This window comes from Carica papaya, chromosome 4 (assembly GCF_054855325.1).
Source record: "Carica papaya isolate Zhongbai chromosome 4, ASM5485532v1, whole genome shotgun sequence".
In the NCBI taxonomy this organism is placed as follows: domain Eukaryota; kingdom Viridiplantae; phylum Streptophyta; class Magnoliopsida; order Brassicales; family Caricaceae; genus Carica; species Carica papaya.
Window position 1 is genome coordinate 25,894,695 of NC_142312.1, and position 19,203 is coordinate 25,913,897.

Here is a 19,203-nt window from a genome sequence, read left to right on the forward strand (position 1 = left end):
GTATTATTATAGGTGGGATAATATCGTCCTTGCATAGAAAAGAAGAAGGTTTAATAGAAACCCGTGGTTGGTCAACAGTTTTCATCGCTTTCCAAGCCAGACACGCGACGACACCGTTTCACGACAATAAATTGAAAGCCGCGCTGTGCTGATTGAAGCATTGAAGGAGTTTCCAGAAACCACTCACGTGAAGCGCGTCATCACGCGCCTTCCATGCACACAACTTAATGCTGGGAAGGAATCGTCATTGGATGTCAGCTCGACTCGGCTCGGCTCGGCTGTTTCTCGTTTCCGTACAGACACAGCTTGATTGGACACAGGAAACGCGGTCTCCGGTTTTAAAACACATTTAACTGTAAACTGCCACGTGTCCAATAGATATTCACAGCCTCTGCAAATATCCTCTCCCCCTACTCCAATAAGATTGATCATTTGGTCAAACCATAAACCCTCCTCCATACCAGGCAGTGGAGGCTCCACCACCTTCTCCTCTTTCCATAAGATCTTTCGCTACCGAAAAAGGAGAAAAACAAAAACATTTTTTGATTTATTAATGGAGGATTGAGAAACAGAGGAGATACACGTGGACATATATACATACACAAAGAGAGGTGGGAGGGTTTCGAGATTTGGAGGGAATAGGGAATTATAGGTTGTACACAGCAGCAGAGATTTTTCTAGTTTTTCCACGACTTTAGAGAGTGGATTGCTCTGGATATTTGAATTTGCACAACGGAGAGAGAAAAGTAAACGCAGGATTTTACAGTGTCCCAAAGTTCTAGATTGAGAAGCTTGTGGAATCTAGAGAGATGAAGATTCAGTGCAACGTGTGCGAGGCGGCGGAGGCGAGCGTTCTGTGCTGCGCGGACGAAGCGGCTCTGTGTTGGGCGTGCGATGAGAAAGTACATGCTGCCAACAAGCTAGCTAGCAAGCACCAGCGGGTTCCTCTCACCAGTTCTTCCTCACAGATGCCAAGATGTGATATTTGTCAGGTACGTAATTCTACCTGCTGTTCTTTTCTATTATACTGATGCAGTCTGTCTATGATTCGTACCTTCGTTTAGATATGGTGAAGGCCCCTGTTTGTCGTATAGAGAGAGTCGATAAAAAAAATCTAGAAACTACATACCAGGCTGTTTTGATTGTAGGGGGCTGGATTCGATTATGCCGTACACGGCGGGTATCGTGGATGCTTTTGCCTTTGAAGCTTTGTAGGAAGAGATGGTTTTGGTTTCGCGTCTTCCTCATTGGGGGTGTTGCTATGAACTAGTGATTCATGGATTTTTACTTTGTGTTAACAGTACTGTTCCGCAACTTGAGTGACTCATCTTATTTTAATTTAGGGGTCGTATCTAAAACTTCATCTCATTTTTTGCATTTATATCAGATAGGACCATGCACTTTCAGTTGTAGCAACGTGCATTTTGTAATACATGTTCTCTTTGCTGTAATTCGAGCAAATCCAATACCACCACCTTCTCTGTGCCCTGAAGAGAGGAGGTCTGAGATCGTGCCTTTCAGCTCGTTAACTTCAGTTGGGTAGGTAGTGGCTCAATAAAAAATGAATTATTAGCCCGGTGTTGTTCTTCTAGCTTCGAAGCCGAGTAGGAAATTCTGCTGTTTACGGGTGACCCTCTTTTTGATGGGGCTGCTTTTCTTAATCTAGTTGACAAATTATTTTAAGATCCTAGTTATTTTTGCGTGGGAGGCAACCCTTTGGTGCCTCTAAACGCTACTGTCTTTTTTCTCTCCAAAATGGAGATATTCAGAGGACAAACATGATTCTTCAAACCTATCAGAAAGATGTATTGAGGAAATTGAAGTATATGTACATTTGAGTGTATTACTAGTCTATAGTGTCTACGAGGAATGTCAAGAAGTTAATAAAGAAGAGGCCTTTCAAGATTCTTAGTGGAAGTCAGGACAAGCTGATTTAGTTTTTGTTGCTGAAAACACATGAAATTTGGTATAGTATGAAAAGGTTTCATGGAAATGGAAATAAAATAAAAGTTCACATAAGGATGCGAAGCTAGTTAAATGCTTATGTTGGTATGCATTAGGCTTCTACAATGGACAATAAAATAGCCTTCTACTTGTGAGCAATGATAATTTTTGGATTTACATGGAGCGGTGAGTAGTGTTGAGGATTATTTGGTGATGTGTTTGATCATGGCAAACAATTAAGCTGAGTATGACTTAATCAGTAATGAGAAATTTAGTTTGGGCAATTAGGGTCTTTCTAGTTTATAATTAGTTTAGGTTTCTTTTCAAGGTTTTCCTATTTAATTTGGGTATCTTATTGTATGGAGTTTTATTGTTTTTAGAAGTCTTACATAGATTTTTCTTATGATAAGTGGACTATTCTGTTTTTAGTCATTTTTGTGTTAAGTTCATATGAAGAGAGGCTTTGCATTAATATTAATCAGGTTTCTCTAGAAATAATAGAACTTTTGCAGATCACTCTCAAATTCTTGGTTATCATAAAAAATAGTGAAGGCCACTGCTTGAGGAACTTAACAGTGACTGCCATAGTTTCTCTCCCTTTCTTCCACTCCGTCAAACCAGAAAATGCAAATAGATCGATATGCTGGTGAATGAGGGCTTATGTTTTTCCTGCTGAAGGTTGTTTGGGTTTAAAGAATTTGGAAGTGGTGTAGAAGGGATTCTGGCCTTTGAGTTGCTACAGGGCTAGGATGAGAATGATAGGTAAGGGGTGGTCATGGAGCCCTTGCTATTGTCATTGACAGTGGAGATTCGTTGTTTGGATCTAAAATGCTTTATTCGATAGAATGTGGATCTTTATGTGTTGATTAACTAACCTGTGGATTCTTTATCTGGTTAAGTTCCTGCTTCTTTTTCCCTCTTATGATGTGAATAGAAAGGCATGTTTTATTTGAAACATTACTCACAGCGTACTGATGTAGGATGTTTGATAGTTTCAGTAAGCTGGTTATGAAATGTGTAATATTTTTTATTTGTCATACTGGAGTGTCTTAACTCCTCTCCTGTGATTTTTTTTAATCCTTCTTGATTTACCCTGATACAGAAATTGATCACTTATCACAGGAAATGGCTGGCTTTTTCTTTTGTCTGCAAGATAGAGCTTTACTCTGCAGGAAATGTGATGTGGCTATACACTCTGCAAATGCCTATGTTTCTGCTCATCAAAGGTTTCTGCTAACTGGAGTGAAAGTAGGTCCTGAGCTAACTAACCCCGGTGCATCCTCTTCCATTTTGAAGTCTCCTTCTAGTGAGAGAACATCGGAAAAAACTTCATATTCTTTGTCCAGAAGGGGCACCCAGACCATATTAACTGGTGAATCTAATCCGGTTCTACCCACAAATGCTGGTGGAGTTAGCGACTTCGCAACTACAGAAGTGTCATTTGCTGGTGGTTATGCAGCAGGAAATATTCCACCTTGGCAAATGGAGGAATTTCTTGGATTAGCAGACTTAAGTCAGACTTATGGTTACTTGGACAATGGGTCATCCAAGGTATTATAGTTAAATTTACATTGGCGATATCGATATGTAGCATAGCAGTACTGTTATCTACATGTTACTGTCCTTATCTTGATCATGTGTAAAGTTCCATGAATGTCATTTTCTTTGGGCATAAATGATAACTACTACTATCATAAAGGTTCAGTTCCTCGGGTAGTTGATTTTATATGGTCAAAGTCAGTCCATCTTTTCTCCCACTGCCTTCTCCTTGTGCTTAAATGAAAATAGGGAGAAACTTATCATCTGAAAAAAAGAAAAAGACTTGCCATAAAACAAAGGAAACACGGGCCCCAGCCTTCCTGCATACACAAGCATTATGTGAGTCATTATCATGATTATTACTCTATAGGATGGTAAAAGAAGCTTCATAGGTGCTTGGAAATATTTGACCTGGTTATATAGCCTAGAGGCAACAGCTTTTATACTGCTCCGATGCAGGTATATACTAATGAGGACATTGTAAGTAACAATTTGCTTGATTTGGGTAGCATGGGTTACTTTGTACTGGTGAATGTGACTGTTCACGACACCAATATTGTAGCACAACTTTGAAAATCCTGTTCATGGCACTAATTGTGTAGCACAATTTTGAAAATCTGCTCGTAAGTACTATTCAGTGTTTCCTCCATTTGTTTTGGTGAGTTTCGAGGGCATTACCTGAAATTTGATGTTTAACTCGAAAGAGATCTCCATGGATAGTGAGAACAACTTATCTGTCATTTGTATTACCAGCTGGCTGCATTGTGAGCTTCTCTTAGTTACACTTGGATTGCAGTTAGGAAGTAGCTGAGGGGCCTCTGGCCCAAATAATTAGCCAGATGGAAACTTGGACCTTTTTTTGGTCGTCATCCTTGTCATGAGGTGTAGATTTAGCCAAAAGTAACACAAATCATTAGCTGCTTCATTTAAGATCTAAGGATTCTTGTCTTAGATGATATAAAGTTTTCTCAGCTTTTAACGAATAGCGTTAAGTTATTGATGTATACAAGTAATGCTAAAACCAAAATTATCCTACAATGTAGAGAAACAGAGAAAATTATGGAGGAGAATGGAAGACTAGACAGAGAGAAATAGGAGATAAAGGTGAAGTCTTTAGAGGGAGCATAGAAGAATATTAAGTAGACATGAAGAACAAGAAAGATAAAGGGAAATCTTGGATATCAAGAATCAAAGCAATTACTCACGTTTGTATAATAATCATGAATAGATTATTTAATAACTAAGGTAAGTACATCATATTTATAGGCACCAAAATATAATCATAATAGAAAATTTTAATTTTACAAAGTAAGAAAAGAAGCTAATTAATTAAAATAATCTATAATAAAAAATAACTAAATAAGATTCCTAATAAAGTAGGAAATAATAAACTTGTTCTGTGTAGATACTAATTCCTAAATTGACTAAATACCGTAATAATATATAAACATTAAAATTAGATAAATATATCCTATTATATAAATATGTTTAGTTAGGATTTTCCTGTTCTGCATTAATTAATTTTCTCAGAAGTTGCTTTGAAATGTTTTTTGGTGCCCATATATTTAGAAGTAAAACAGCATTTTCATTTGGAAGCTTGTTCTGTGATGAATAATATCTACTTCCGTTGAAAAGTAGTATGGATGTTGCTGACAGGAACAATAATGAGCAGGACATGAACAAGGCTGAAGCACTGATATCTGTTTTATCTATTACCATAGACATGAAGCCCTTGTCCAAACATGTGCTCCACATGTTTAACTGTACTAGCATTTATCAGATGTATCTAACATAATTCAGTAAAACTGATCATGCGACGTGTATGACTGCTATTGGCAAATTTCATGTATGTTTGAATTTTGTTACAACCAGATTATCAGTTGACCTGCCAACTCTTATCGATAAAACATTCATCAGTTTGAAACTTAGTACACTGTTATTGTATTCAAATATTGGTGACGTTCTGTTCCTAAGATGTTTCATTCTCTGGTTGTGGATGTTGACAGGCAGATAGTAGCAAGCGAGGAGACTCTGACAGCTCCCCAATCTTGAGATCTGCTGAAGAAGAATTAGATGATGATGATGATGACTGCTTGGGCCAAGTGCCAGAGACCTCCTGGGCAGTGCCTCAGATTCCTTCCCCTCCTACAGCATCAGGGTTATATTGGCCAAAGAATTTTCGGAATTACTCCAATGCTTCAGTTTCTGTACCTGATATATGCCACTCCAGTGGGCAAAATCCTCAAAGTTGTCATTTCAATGAGAGAGTCTCTAAACGGAGTAGGCAATTCTAGCCTTCCTGGAAACTTCATTCTTACATTGGAAGCATAGGCAGGGCCTTAACTGGAGAGCGGCAAACTAGTGCTCCAGACTTGGAGGTGTTTCTTAGAGATTAGTTTGGTTTGTAAGAGGGAAGCAGAATAAATTTGTACAAGTTTACTGGGAATCAGTAATACCCTAAACTAGTAAGCTAGTCTTTGAAGACACATTTGTATTCTGTGATACTCAATAAATTTACTTGAAAAAAAAAAAAATAATCCAATCAACTTGATAGATATTAATGATTTTATTACTAATAAAATTATAAAATACAATTTGAGCTGTCTCCATACTCCGATTGAATTTTCAGGATTTGTTCAGTAATGTCATTATACTCTTGAAAATGTTTTGTGATATTGATAGTCTGAGTTAAGAGTGTTAGAGACTTTTTAGGTATTGGAATTATAAGTTTAATGAGTTTATCTCAAGCTTAACAGCCTGTGGTTCATTTTATAATTTATCTATATATTTTTATGGTAGAACTAAATTGAACCAAAATGTCAACAGAATTGGCTGCTTTGGCCTCTTTAGTCACAGTTTCCATTGCTATTTATCACCTTCATCAGCTGCCTTTACCACCGTGTTCACCTACATATCCCTCTTATCTTTACAGCAAAAACAATTTTAAGTTTTGTTTTGACAGCGAGTAAACACGTTCTTGAAAATTCATATTTGGTTTCGTTGAAGTTTAATCTTGAGTTTAGTCAAAATGAAATTAAATCTAATTCGTATCTTATTATCTATTTATAATTTTCTGAAATATTTTGTCAAATAGACAATCTGTCTGAAAAAAATATTTTATAACAGTTAAATTATTTTAATTATAATAATCACAATAAATTAATATCTAATTTAATCTTTTACATTTAAAAAAAACTTTTTTATTAAAAAAAAACAAGTAAATATCCTACCTAACCTATTTCATTGCAGAAAAAAGAAAAAAATGGGATCCTGTCTTGGCCAAACGGCCAAGGGTTTTCACCAACTCAAGCATCAAGGATCCTCTGAAAAATTTTCCATCCCATTTGAAGACATTTGGTCTGGCTACAACCAGTCTATGTGGGTGTGCGGGAGTTCATCTCCCTCTAGAACAAAAAAGAAATATTCCATGGGTTAGTTCAGTGTCCAAGATTATAAAACAGTAGGATCTCCTAACAAGATATTGATTAAGGGTAAAAACTGATTCCACTATAGACATGGAAGCTTTATCTGGATATCTATCTCACTCTAATTTATATGTTACCGTACAAATGTCTGTAAAATATTAACACTAGTAGAACTACCGGTCTCCCCGATCTCCACTTGTTTCTTCAACTGCTCGGTGCTGTCCAATTAGGAGGAAGGCGGTCAGACATCACCGGAGGCATGGCTCGGACATTGATATCAATTGGGAATAAGCGATATTGAATATCAAGCTCCCTGAAAATCTTAGCCATCTCTTCTAGCAACAAACCTCTCCTTGCCCACCTCTCTCCCATGTCTTGGTGGTTCATCCTATGAGTCAGCCATAGGGCCATCCTCACTCGGTTCAATTCTTCCATTTCTTTGAATATGATCATTGGTGCTGGATACCAGTGCTCCTTCTTGTTCTCAACATAACTGTGTTACAACAAAAAAACATATAATAAAGAATTCATTAAAACATATTTGAGAGCAGAAAATATCAAATAGTTAAATATATGTGGTGCATGGTGACAGAAACATATCAAGATAAACTTTCTTACACATCATAAACTGACTAGGGTGATCATTATTGAGGCAAGATGCATGAGGTGAAGATAAATGTTTTATCTAAAAAAGGAAAAAGATTTTTGAAACTGTGGCCAAAATCTGATATTGTGAATGGATGAGGTGAAGATAAATGTTTTATTGGAAAAAAAAGGAAGATGTTTTAAACTGTGGCAAAAATCTGATATTGTGAATCTTTCCAGTCCATCTAGTAAACCCTCGTCTGTTTCAAGATAGAGACAAAGGAATAATCTTGAACCGGGCTCCACAAATACTTAACACAAAAGCAAATAAAGAGTTAGAATCACTCACCTCACTATTCTCTGTTTCATGGCAGCAATCTTTTCTGCTGGTGTAGATATGTGAATGCAAAACTCAATTCCATCTCCCATGTCTGGGCTGCGGTGGTAGTTATTGATTGCTTTAGTAGCAAGAACACTGTTTGGGAATATGATCTTCTGGTTATCAAATCTTAGGAAAACAGTAGTCAAGATGTTCATCTCTTCGACCACCATCTGAAATCCATTAAAAGAAATTAGCACCAATACATAAAAAGAAATAGATGTGAATTACAAAGATATAAGATTGAAATTCCTATGTATATATATATATGATGTACCTGAACTCCATCAATTTCACATCGATCACCAACATCAAATGGATGTATTACAAACAGGAAGATAATGGCTTCAAATATTGTCTTGCAGGTGTTTCCAAATACGAAAACCACCAAAAGAAGTTGGGAGCTCACTAGAAGTAAGAATTTGGTGGTGGCAATTCCTAGTATAAGAAGCCAAATTATCACTATAATGATGCCAACCAAAACATTCACCATCCGATGAAGTTTGTTTACAGCTGTTTTAGTATCATTCAATGTCAAGGCAAGCGCCCTTCTTTCTCGAAAAGCATTAACCTGCAATATTCAGGTGTACCGATTACCATTTAGCAGGGACTCAAAACAGTGTTTGAAGTGGGTTATGAAACATTTCATCAACATAAAGACTGAATCATCTATTAGACCAGCATTCTTCCATTGATTACTGTTGGAAAAAACTTTTCGATAAACCAAGCATTTAGCAAGATTTTTCTTGCAAATTATGTCCAATCTTTTGGGTCAATGTCCAATCTTCTGGGTGTATAGTTAAATACGTGAATATACCTAGAATTATTTCAATCATTCTCTGATTACATCTACAAAGGCAAAAGAATAATAGAAATGCAAGCAAGCATATTCTCTGTTTCAAATTACCACATAAATTCACACTTCCCTAAGATTGAGAAATTTTTTTTAAAAAAAAAGAAAATAAAGAAAATAAAAATGTCAAAGCAATGGGGCAAAAGAATATTTCACCGAAGTCTTACCACCCAATTCTTGAGGGATGACTTGCTAATCCTCCTACTGTCAGTTGCTCCTTCAAAAAGATTCATGGTTCTCTGAGCCTCATCTTCTTGCATGAATCGCATAATGTCCTCCAAATAGATGTACCTGCAGAAACAAGACTCAAATTGGTTATAAATAAATTTGATCTGACTATATGGCAGGTGAATCATGAGACAACAACTACTAATTTGATAAACTTCATAAATTTGGATATATATATGCACTAATCATGTAGACATCAGCACATGAAGAAAAACTTAACTTTAAAATTGTGAAAAACTAACACGAAACTTAGGATAACCATAAAAGGAGACCAATAATTTATCGTGTTATGACCATAAATGTTCCCCTATGAAATAATACTGCAATAGTGCATTTAGGACATACTTGGAACCCGGCTTGGCAACATTCTGGAATATTTTCCTTGCTGCAAGTTTTGCCTCGTATTCACTTCTTATTTGTGTTGCAGACTCATCATAATGGGCTGAATCTTGTATCTGCTCATCCAAAGTAGAAAGAGATCCATGTCGAATTATATTCATCAATCTCTTCATGTTCCATGCTGACACATTCTTAGGATTCAATTTGTGTAGGTGATCAATAGTTATTCCCTGATCATTTCCTGCGTTAGATGGCACACGAGAAAGCCTAGGACTTTTCCCAGATCGAGGAGTTCCCTGAAGGAGTCCACTACCCATCACCTTTGTGTTCTGTGGTGATGGGCAAGCAGTGGCCTTAAGACGTGGCGAAATAGTAACCCCTGCATCCTGCATATTTTTCACTTCATTTGCAATTCTCTGCTCTTCTTCCTCTATCTTCCGAATTTCAACCAATGGAGGTCCAGAAAGTGTCTCAATAGCATATTGATTAAACAACGATTCTTGGATTCTATCGAAGTATGTACTCACATGAAACGAAGATGCCAGCACCTTAACCAGAAGGGTTTTCACAAGCCACAACAAAACACCCACAAGTAAACAAACCAAAACGTTGGTCACATATCTAAGGGTAGTACTCCTTGTCTCCCTCTCAACTTTCTTATCAAACAAGAAATGCCAAGCAATCAAAACAAGCCCCAACCATAGACAATTCATAACAGCTTTCCTCACCCCATATACAAAATAGAGAACTCTTTTCCGCAAAAGAAAATTCCTCTCTATGAAGAATACAACTATTCGAACTATCCAACTAGAAACCAATCTTCCACAAATCAATACCAAAATCATCACTTCCCATTTCCACAATCCAAGCTTCCACAACTTCTTCCCTCTTAAGAAAGGAATTGTAAGGCTACAAACCAAAGCAGCAATTATCAAAATCAAGCTTACCCATTCAAGCAAAACCCATACGCTAAGCTTGTCCTTCTTGTACTCCTCAGGCAAATCCTCTTCCAAAAGTGGGTCTTCCTCCTCCTCTTCTACCGCCCCAGCGCCCGCTTTTCCCAAAAACCCAGATCTAATTTGCGCCGACTTGGACACTTTCCCTGACTTCATATCCGCTGGTCGCAGCGGCGCTGGTGGGTCCAACAATCTTGACTGGGTGGTCCTATGAAAAGACTTATTGGAAGTACACTTCACAACCTCGCCATTTTCGTTGTTATTACTACTGTTGTTCCCATCTTTCGCTGGTGACTCTTTCTGTTGCCTCCTCCTCACCAACTCGACATTAGAGTTAGCCGTGTCGAATGATACCCGATTCGCAGAAGGAGAATCTGACACAAGCTTCGCCGCCGATACAGCAGATGCCGGCGATTCTGACACGGGCGGCAACCCTCGTGGTCCATGCTGCTTGAGCTCGTCCATATCGAGATCCATGTCGAGGGCAATCTCCCCGGAAGCTTTCTGTTTGTGCAGGAACTGACCAATCAGCTTCGAGGGTGGGCTCTCCATCTCCTGCCCTCCTCGCCCGAAGTCAAAACCGTCCTCCTCTGCTCCTCCTCCTCCCAACCCAGTAGCTTGCTTCTTATCCTTGTCGTTCCAAAATTCATAGCTTGATTCTCTCCAAATCGTAGAAGCATTAGCATTGCTGTTGGACGGGGTGGCGGTGGTGGCCGGGCTGTTTCCACCATCGATCTTGACGACGAACTCTCTCCGGTCAGCCGAATCGACGGCCATGATACTCAAGAAAGAAACTATCCACTCTGATCTTAAAGGGGTCTTTACGTTTTGGTATCAAAAACTTCAGTAATCAACGAAGTTGTTAACTTTAAGAAGCGTATAATGGAATAGAGAAGTTCACGCCACAAATGGGTAGCGTTTGGTATCCCAGAAAATTGAAAGGAAAAAAAGATTTATATGGGTTTTTAAGTGGAGATTCGAGGTAGAAGATGAAAGATTGTTGACGCGTGTCTTGTTGGGTGAATAGTTTAAAGCGTTTTGAATTCAGAGCAGTGACAGAGAGAGAAGGTGGCGCACAGCAGGATTTTGTGATGATTGCTGAAAAGGAAAGAGAAAGTGCAGCTGTTCACCTGTAATTGCATGGTTAAATTTTAAATTGGAAACTTTTGACCAAAAATTTTAAAAAAGGAAAACTTTCAGTTGGCACAATTTATTTTAAAATTATAGTAATTTTTTATCAACTAAGCAGTTGAAAATATTATATTAATTTTTAAATAAGATAATTATATTAGTTTTATAAAAAACATAAATAAAAATATTGATTTTACTTTCTTTTTTTTTTTAATTTTCAAATCAGCCATAAATAAACAAAAATAAACGTGTACATATATATATATATATATATATACACACAAATCTAATCAATTTATTGTACTTTCGTAAGTTAACAGTTGACTTGCTTAAATTCAGGACAAATAAGTAGCTTTTTTTGGAAGGTGATAAGCAGTATATATATATATATATATGTATGTTAATTGTGCTTTTTTGTATATACATATATACAATAATGATTTCTAACTAATAACGAAAATACCCATAATTTAGTATTTGTTTATTTCATTTTTTTTGTCAAAAAATTATAAAATAAAAATTTAAGATAATTAATTATATTTCCTAAATTAGGGGGACCTGCGGGTGAGATCCAGGTAATCCACTGCCAAACTTTATTTTGGCATCTTGCACACGTGTCAATATTAGAGTGGCGGTGAGATTGGTGGTGGGTAAGGATACTGACGTTCATGGTTCAGTTGAAAAGCTTATGCAGGCGACGACATGAAACGACATGATGATGGTGATAGAGGAGAATGTCGAAAACCAAAAACGCAGAGCAGATAAGATGGAAACGACAAGAGAGAAAAGGAAATGGAGATGGAATGGAATGTTTTTTTTTAATTTTTTTTTCTGGGTCCCCCCAGTATTTTATAATATTTAAATAATGGCCCAGAAAAATATAAAAGTTAATGGGAAATTTATTTGATGTTGAATTTTGATTGTTTAGGAAAATCCAGAGAGGTGTACGTCACATTCATTTTAGTTGTGGATTCTTTTACGTGAAGTAAAAAGGCATCTTTTGCTCTCCAAGTGAATCGTATTCATTTAGTGCTCTATGCATACATGTCTTGTTTCCTCAATATATATTAATTTTTTTAAAAAATTAATATAATATTATATTATACTAAAAATTAAAATCGGAAAAAAAAGGGTAGTTATATATATATTGTTAATGTATAAATATTAAATAATAAATAAATTTATCTACAAGAAAAAAAAAAAACTTTATTTCTTACATAAAATGGTTTGTGATCTTCATTAATTTTTTAATTAATATATATATATGTATATATTCATGAAAATATAAAATAAACATAAATAACAAAATTTAAACACTAAAATAATAGTTAATCTAAAAATGAAGTAAATTATTCTTGGAATGATGGGGGTGAATATAAAACATGTAAATAATAATTTATTCCTGAATGAACTTATTATTTAACTTCTTATTTCTTTTTCTCCCTTTTCCCATTTATTTATTTATTTTTTCAGTTAAACCAATTTTCTCAATATATCATTACCATTTACCAAAATATACGCATAAATTTTCACCAAAGTATAAATAATTATGTAAAGAAAATATTCCACATAATAAAATATTAATGTAATCTTTTATGTTTATTAATAATTTAATAAAAATTAAATAGGACTGAATTTATTAAAAAAAATTACGGCAATATTGATTTAGAAATGTAAAAGTCTAAACTACTATTCAATATTTTGAACGTATAATTAAGTAATAATAAAATAATTAATACTGAAAATTTTTATTTAGCGAGTTTAAAGATTACATTCATTACACGTTTACTTAAATGCCCGAATAGGAGCTACGGGAATACTTTGAACCTTAAACGAAAAAAAATATTAACAATAAATATGATTAACCTCTACTCAAAATTGACAAAGCGGACGAAGTAATTCTTTAACTAGTCTCTTACTATTCAGGATCTGGATCTTAATCGTCATAATATAAAATTATTAATAAGAAAAGGGGTGAGCTACATTAATTCAACAAAAATATCAACGCCTTACCACTTGTATAGAAAATCAAAAGGTTGTAGAAAATATAAAACGACTAATGGAGCACACTTTTAATAAAACCTGATGCTAGTGCATTCATTACTCGTTTCACTAAAAATATTAGTATTTTCTTTCATAACCTGTAACTTTTCAAATGTCATATATTAAGATGAAAATCAACGTGGCCCGTTCAGGAGCGACGTGGTCTTGCCACGTGGCAGGCCCCGGTTGGCCGGGACTGCTGACGTGGCTGCCGACGTGGCTTTTTTTTTTCTTTTTCGGTCCGGGCGCTACACAATATAATAGTATACATTTCAATAGACATATAATATTTGACTTTTCATATCTTTCCCAAGTCAAATTTCTTACTATGTCCATCACTACTCTATCATTTTACCTTTCCCTATTGGTGTCGCAGAGGGTCCATAAGGATTCTCACTACATGTGAATACATACACTTTCTTTATAATCAGATCGACTGTCCCCATACCCCGTCCGGTAATGTGTGTCACAACTAAAAATCGCATTAATATCCTGTCCGGTATGAACAACACTTATAAACTCCCCGGTATCGAAGTTCCCAGTCCCGTACGGCTGAGGGTAACGTCAACAGTAGGGTTCACTCTATGTACCAAGTTTGTACACTCTTTTACATGACATCTGAGAAGCCATTTCATTTAACATCATTAATTTATGCCTACATTTTCTTCTATGCAACCCATACCCCACAATTTAAAAGGGCGAAATTCATGCTAGAAATCGGTAAAGAAATAAAGCATTAAATGAGAGTGGATTAAACTGTCACAGGAGGATAAAACACATACTGTAACACCAAAAAAAAAAATAATAATAATAAATAAATAAATAAAAATTTTATTTATTTTTATTTTTATTTATTTATTTGATTTTTTATTTAATTTAATTTAATTTAATTTAATTCAATGAAAATAAAAATAATAATAATGATAAAATTGGGTAAAAATATTATTTGGATTAAATTGAAATTGATTTTGGGAAAAAAGGGTGAAAATTTAGATTATGGGGGTGTTTTTGAAAAGAAAATCGGAAATCGGGGGTCAAAACATAATTTAGAAAAGTTGTGCCACGTCAGCACCACGTCAGCAGCCACGTTAGCGGCCCGGTCAGCAACCCGGCCAACCAGAACGCGCCGCGTGGCAAGACAACGCTGACCAGGGAACGGGCTACGTGGGTGATCCGCGTGCGCGCGATCGGACGTCCCAGATCCGTTCCCGCGCACACGGACGGCCCAGATCAAACGTGCGCACGGACGGCCCAGATCAAACGTGCGCACGGACGGCCCAGATTCACGCGCATGGATGGCCCAGATTACATCGCGATGAACGGCCCAGATTTAATCTCAATTAAATCGCGATCGAACGACCCAGATTCAATCTTGATGGACGGTCGAGATTAAAAGGCAAAGGGTATAAATACCCCCACCCACACCTGACCAAAGAAACCCTAGCCGCCAGTGCTCACCGGAGAAGAAGAACCAGACGCCGGAGGAGCCGGCCGCCGCCTCCCGCCGCTGCACCGGGGAAGTTTCCGACCGCCGATCAAGGTAATTTTTCTCCCCCTTGCTCGTTTTTCGATGCTGAGTCCGCCTATGGCCAAACCAGAGCCAAACCACCGGCCAAACAGCTGAAAAACTCAGCTGAAACCCAGCAACGCCGCCGCGCCCCTCCTCGATTTTTGCCTCCGATGAGGCCCTTCCCGGCCTCCGTTTGATGTAAATTTTATACCACTGTGATCACCGTTCTTTTCTCTACAGGTTAATCGGAGCCAAACATCAAAACACGACTCACGCCGGAGGAGCTGCCGCACCCGAGAGCACCGCCACCGGTAAGTTTCGATTTTTCGTAATTTTTCGGCCCACCGAGGGCCCTAGGGTTGTTCTATCGCAGGGACCGATGCAAGCGTGGCCGAATTCGGCCGAAAACGGCCAACTCGAGGTGAATCGCCGCCGTTTGCGCCGGAACACGGCGGAGCCGCCGTGGTGGAATTGCGATATTGGCCGAAAAGGGGCCCTAGGTCTAATTTGGGATTTTTGGGACACGTGCAGGTACCAGTAGTGCGTTTCAGTTCCCTGGAAAAAATTCAGGAAAAATTAGGGACAGCCTGTAGGCACACTGTAGAGCCGTATTCAGATCCTGAAACAAGTAAGGACCCCTCACCCTATTTCCTATCATGGTATTAAAGTTCAATAAATGATAAAACGGTATTTCATGAATCAATAGATGTGTGAAATTGTTTAAGATCGCTAATGGAGCCCGAGTCTGGTGTATTTGTCGATCAGTTGTTGTTTGTTCTATTTTATAGTTTTAAATGCAGTATGATGTCTGATATTTTCATTTCATAGTTTCGTGTGCATATATCATTGTTTTATTGATTATGGGTTGAATGACTGAGAACCCGATGTTGTGTGTTGTCTTGTTTGGCATAAACTACTAGTTTGCATGTTTGTGTGTGATTTGATGATGGTGACTGAGGAAAAAAGGAATAAAAGGTTACGTGAATTGATAAATGGATAATGTGGACAGCCTGACTAGATATCCTGGGAGATGGTGGACGGACCGGGTCCGTAGGGAACCCTACCGGGAACGTGGTCTCTCATACCGGACGGGGTATGGAGACCTTCTGTGTTTTGGCGCCCATACCGGACGGGGTATGGGGACGGCCCGTTTCACCCTCATACCGGACGGGGTATTGAGGTTCATGGTTTTGGTGCCCATACCGGACGGGGTATGGGGACGGCTCTGGAATCAGGTTATAAATGTTAAGGGTTCACGGGTAGCGGGACCCCTATGGATCCCCATGGATACTAGTAGGCTGGTAAATGAGGAAAATGTGTTGTTTAATGATTGAAATGCAAAGGCGTGGTAAGTATTATGTTATACAGTTCATATGATTTCATAATGGTGATAATGTTATTGCTTTCATATGTTGCTTTATGGATCTCACCGAGGTAAGTGGACAGTAAAGGATTTTATTACTGATAAAAGAATTTGTTATAAATTATGCTCCATTGGTCTTTTTGTGTTTTCTACCCACCTTTACCTCCGTGGCAGTGAGACAGTGTGATGTCTTTACTGGGCTGGTGTAGCTCATTCCTTATTTAACCATTTCAGATCAGGAAGACATTGTTCCCGAGCCCGTTCCGCAGGAAGACGACGAAGGGGACGCCTAAAGACTCCGTAGTTATATTTATAGTTCTTATTTTCGAATATCTCTTTTAGTTAGTTTGTTCTTTTATATTTTGAGCACGTTTTTGATTTTGTATAATGGATGTTAATCAAAATTTTTATTACACTTCCGCATTTGACATTTTTAATACACATATTTCATATTTAAATTTCTGGGGCCGTTAAAGTTGGTATCAGAGCTGCGTTTCCCGGACCCATCCCTTACACAATAATGCTTAGAGAAGTATTTACCGATAAACCGTTACTCAACCATTCCTTATGAAATACAGGTGCAGAGAAATGAGGAGAGGAAGACCCCCACTAAACCGAGCAGCCCGGGATGATTCCATTCAGGAAGATGTGGACAGAATATTTGAGATACTGGAAATGATCATGGCCGCCCAGCAAGGTCGAGAGGAGAGAAGGGAGTTACCCGAACCTCCCCCACTACCACGGGTTGAGCCACCGCTACAGCAAGTGGATCCCGAGCCACCCAGGCACGAGCCTGCTCTACCACAGTACCACCCGGCACCACCGCCGCAGTATGAACCGGTGCCCCAGCCACCGTACTGCCCGGCACCGCCACAGTACAATCCGGTGCCCCCACCATTTCAGCAGGTGCCACCACAGGGCCCCACAGTCTATCCCCAGCCGGGTCTAGTCCCTCCTCCACGGGACTCCGCTCATTCCTTGATCGACCCGGGCTACATAGAGAGGTACAGGAGACTGAACCCCTCCACCTTTGCAGGGGGATCCTCTTTTGAAGAAGCCCAGTACTGGCTAGCGGAGACTGAGAGAGCTTTCAGGATCTTGGGAGTAGTCCCTGAGCAGAGAGCTGCCCTTGCTTCCTTCATGCTGGTAGGGAAAACAGGACGTTGGTGGGAGCTTAAGCAGGCCACCTTGCCTACATCAGTCACTTGGGAGCAGTTCCTAACGGCCTTCCATGCGGAATATCTCCCTGAGCACATCCGACACATAAAGGAAACAGAGTTTGTTCAACTGGTTCAGGGAAACACGACAGTATCAGAGTATGCTTGTCAATTCCTCGAGCTGGGCTGATACTCCCCGGAGACATTGATAGATGAGGGCCGAAAGGCCAGGAGATTTCAGTCGGGTCTCCGCCCAGAGATCAGGCAACACTTGGTAGTACTGGAGCTCAAGACATATTCAGCAGTCCTAGCAAAGGCACAGATCGTGGAAAGAAGCTTCAGCACCCGTCCTCAGCCAGGAGGGAGTTCCCGACCCTCAGCTCCGTTTTGCAGGCCAGCACCCACGGTGCCTGCCCAACCAAACAAGAGGCCCAGACCAGCCATCCAGGCCCTTCCTCAGGCTCCAGGGGCAGCACGTGGGAAGATCTGTCAACACTGTGGCAAAGATCACGGGGACCAACCCTGCTACTGCCTCAACAACACTTGTCGCATTTGTGGCAGTGCCTAGCATTATGCCAGAGAATGCCCGAGGAACCAGAATCAAAGGAGGCCTCCTATCCAGGGCAGAGCGTACAACCTTACCCAGCAGGATGCTGACGCCGACCCGGATGTGGTACAGGGTATGTATACTATCTGTGACCATATTGCTCATGTTTTATTTGACACTGGTGCATCGCACTCTTTTGTTTCACATGCTTTTGCTTCTAAAATTAATGTATCATCTGATAAACTTGAATCACTGTTATTTGTGTCTACTGCTGGGGGTGAAACACTACTAGGGGAAGCTATCTATAGGGCTTGTGCCGTGGAGATAGCAAATAGGAAACTGAGTGTAGACCTGATAGGGTTAGACACGGGGGATTTTGATGTAATCTTAGGAATGGATTGGCTAGCGGCGTATTACGCCACCATAGATTGCTTTAACAAGAAAGTTGTATTTAATCCTCCTAACGAGAAGCCATTTACAAATTAATAAAATTATTCAGTACGTATTCCTTGATGGCAAGTTTTCTTAACTTCTAGTGCCTTAATCTTGTTGTTTTCTCTGACTAGGCAAGCCCAAGAAGGAAATTTGTATTCAAGAGATTCCTGTAGTCCGAGACTTCCCAGATGTGTTTCTGGACGAACTGCCCAGTCTGCCAGTGGACAGAGAAGTCGAGTTCACTATAGACCTACAGCCAGGTACCCAGCCCATTTCGGTTGCTCCTTACCGCATGAGCCGCATTGAGATGGAAGATGTGAGGAAACAGATCACTGAATTGCAAAACAGTGGTTTTATTAGACACAGTGTGTCCCCTTGGGGTGCCGGAGTCACTTTTGCAAGGAAGGGAGATGGAACGTTGAGACTGTGCATTGATTACAGAGGATTGAACAAGGTCACGATAAAAAACAAGTATCCCCTCCCCCAGATTGATGACCTCTTCGATCAGCTGCAGGGTGCACAAGTCTTCTCTAAAATAGACCTACGATTAGGTTACCACCAGGTAATGATAAGAGTAGAAGACATCTCCAAGACGGCCTTACGGACCAGGTACGGACACTATGAATTCCTGGTCATGCCATTCGAGCTAACCAATGCCCCGGCAATCTTTATGGATCTGATGAACAGGTTCTTCAGAGAGTTCTTGGATCAATTTATCATCGTGTTCATCGATGATATCTTAGTCTACTCAAAAAGCAGAGAAGAACAT

At 39.0% G+C, this 19,203-nt stretch overlaps 2 protein-coding genes across 2 annotated transcripts; one reads left to right on the top strand and one right to left on the bottom strand.

Annotated features, from left to right (window-relative positions):
* The first annotated feature begins 419 nt into the window (after positions 1-419).
* On the top strand, positions 420-6,088 carry LZF1 (light-regulated zinc finger protein 1). The gene is made up of 3 exons (XM_022039341.2): positions 420-992; positions 3,067-3,495; positions 5,490-6,088. Exons 1-3 carry the CDS (start codon positions 810-812, stop codon positions 5,775-5,777), a joined length of 900 nt encoding a protein of 299 aa, XP_021895033.2. The 5' UTR covers positions 420-809; the 3' UTR covers positions 5,778-6,088.
* An 861-nt stretch (positions 6,089-6,949) lies between these two features.
* Positions 6,950-11,333, bottom strand: MSL6 (mechanosensitive channel of small conductance-like 6). The gene is made up of 5 exons (XM_088218477.1): positions 9,299-11,333; positions 8,893-9,016; positions 8,150-8,443; positions 7,843-8,045; positions 6,950-7,401 (listed from the first exon to the last, which is right to left on the bottom strand). The coding sequence occupies exons 1-5, from the start codon at positions 11,023-11,025 to the stop codon at positions 7,113-7,115; spliced, it is 2,637 nt and encodes an 878-aa protein (XP_088074603.1). The 5' UTR covers positions 11,026-11,333; the 3' UTR covers positions 6,950-7,112.
* Between the last annotated feature and the right edge of the window lie 7,870 nt (positions 11,334-19,203).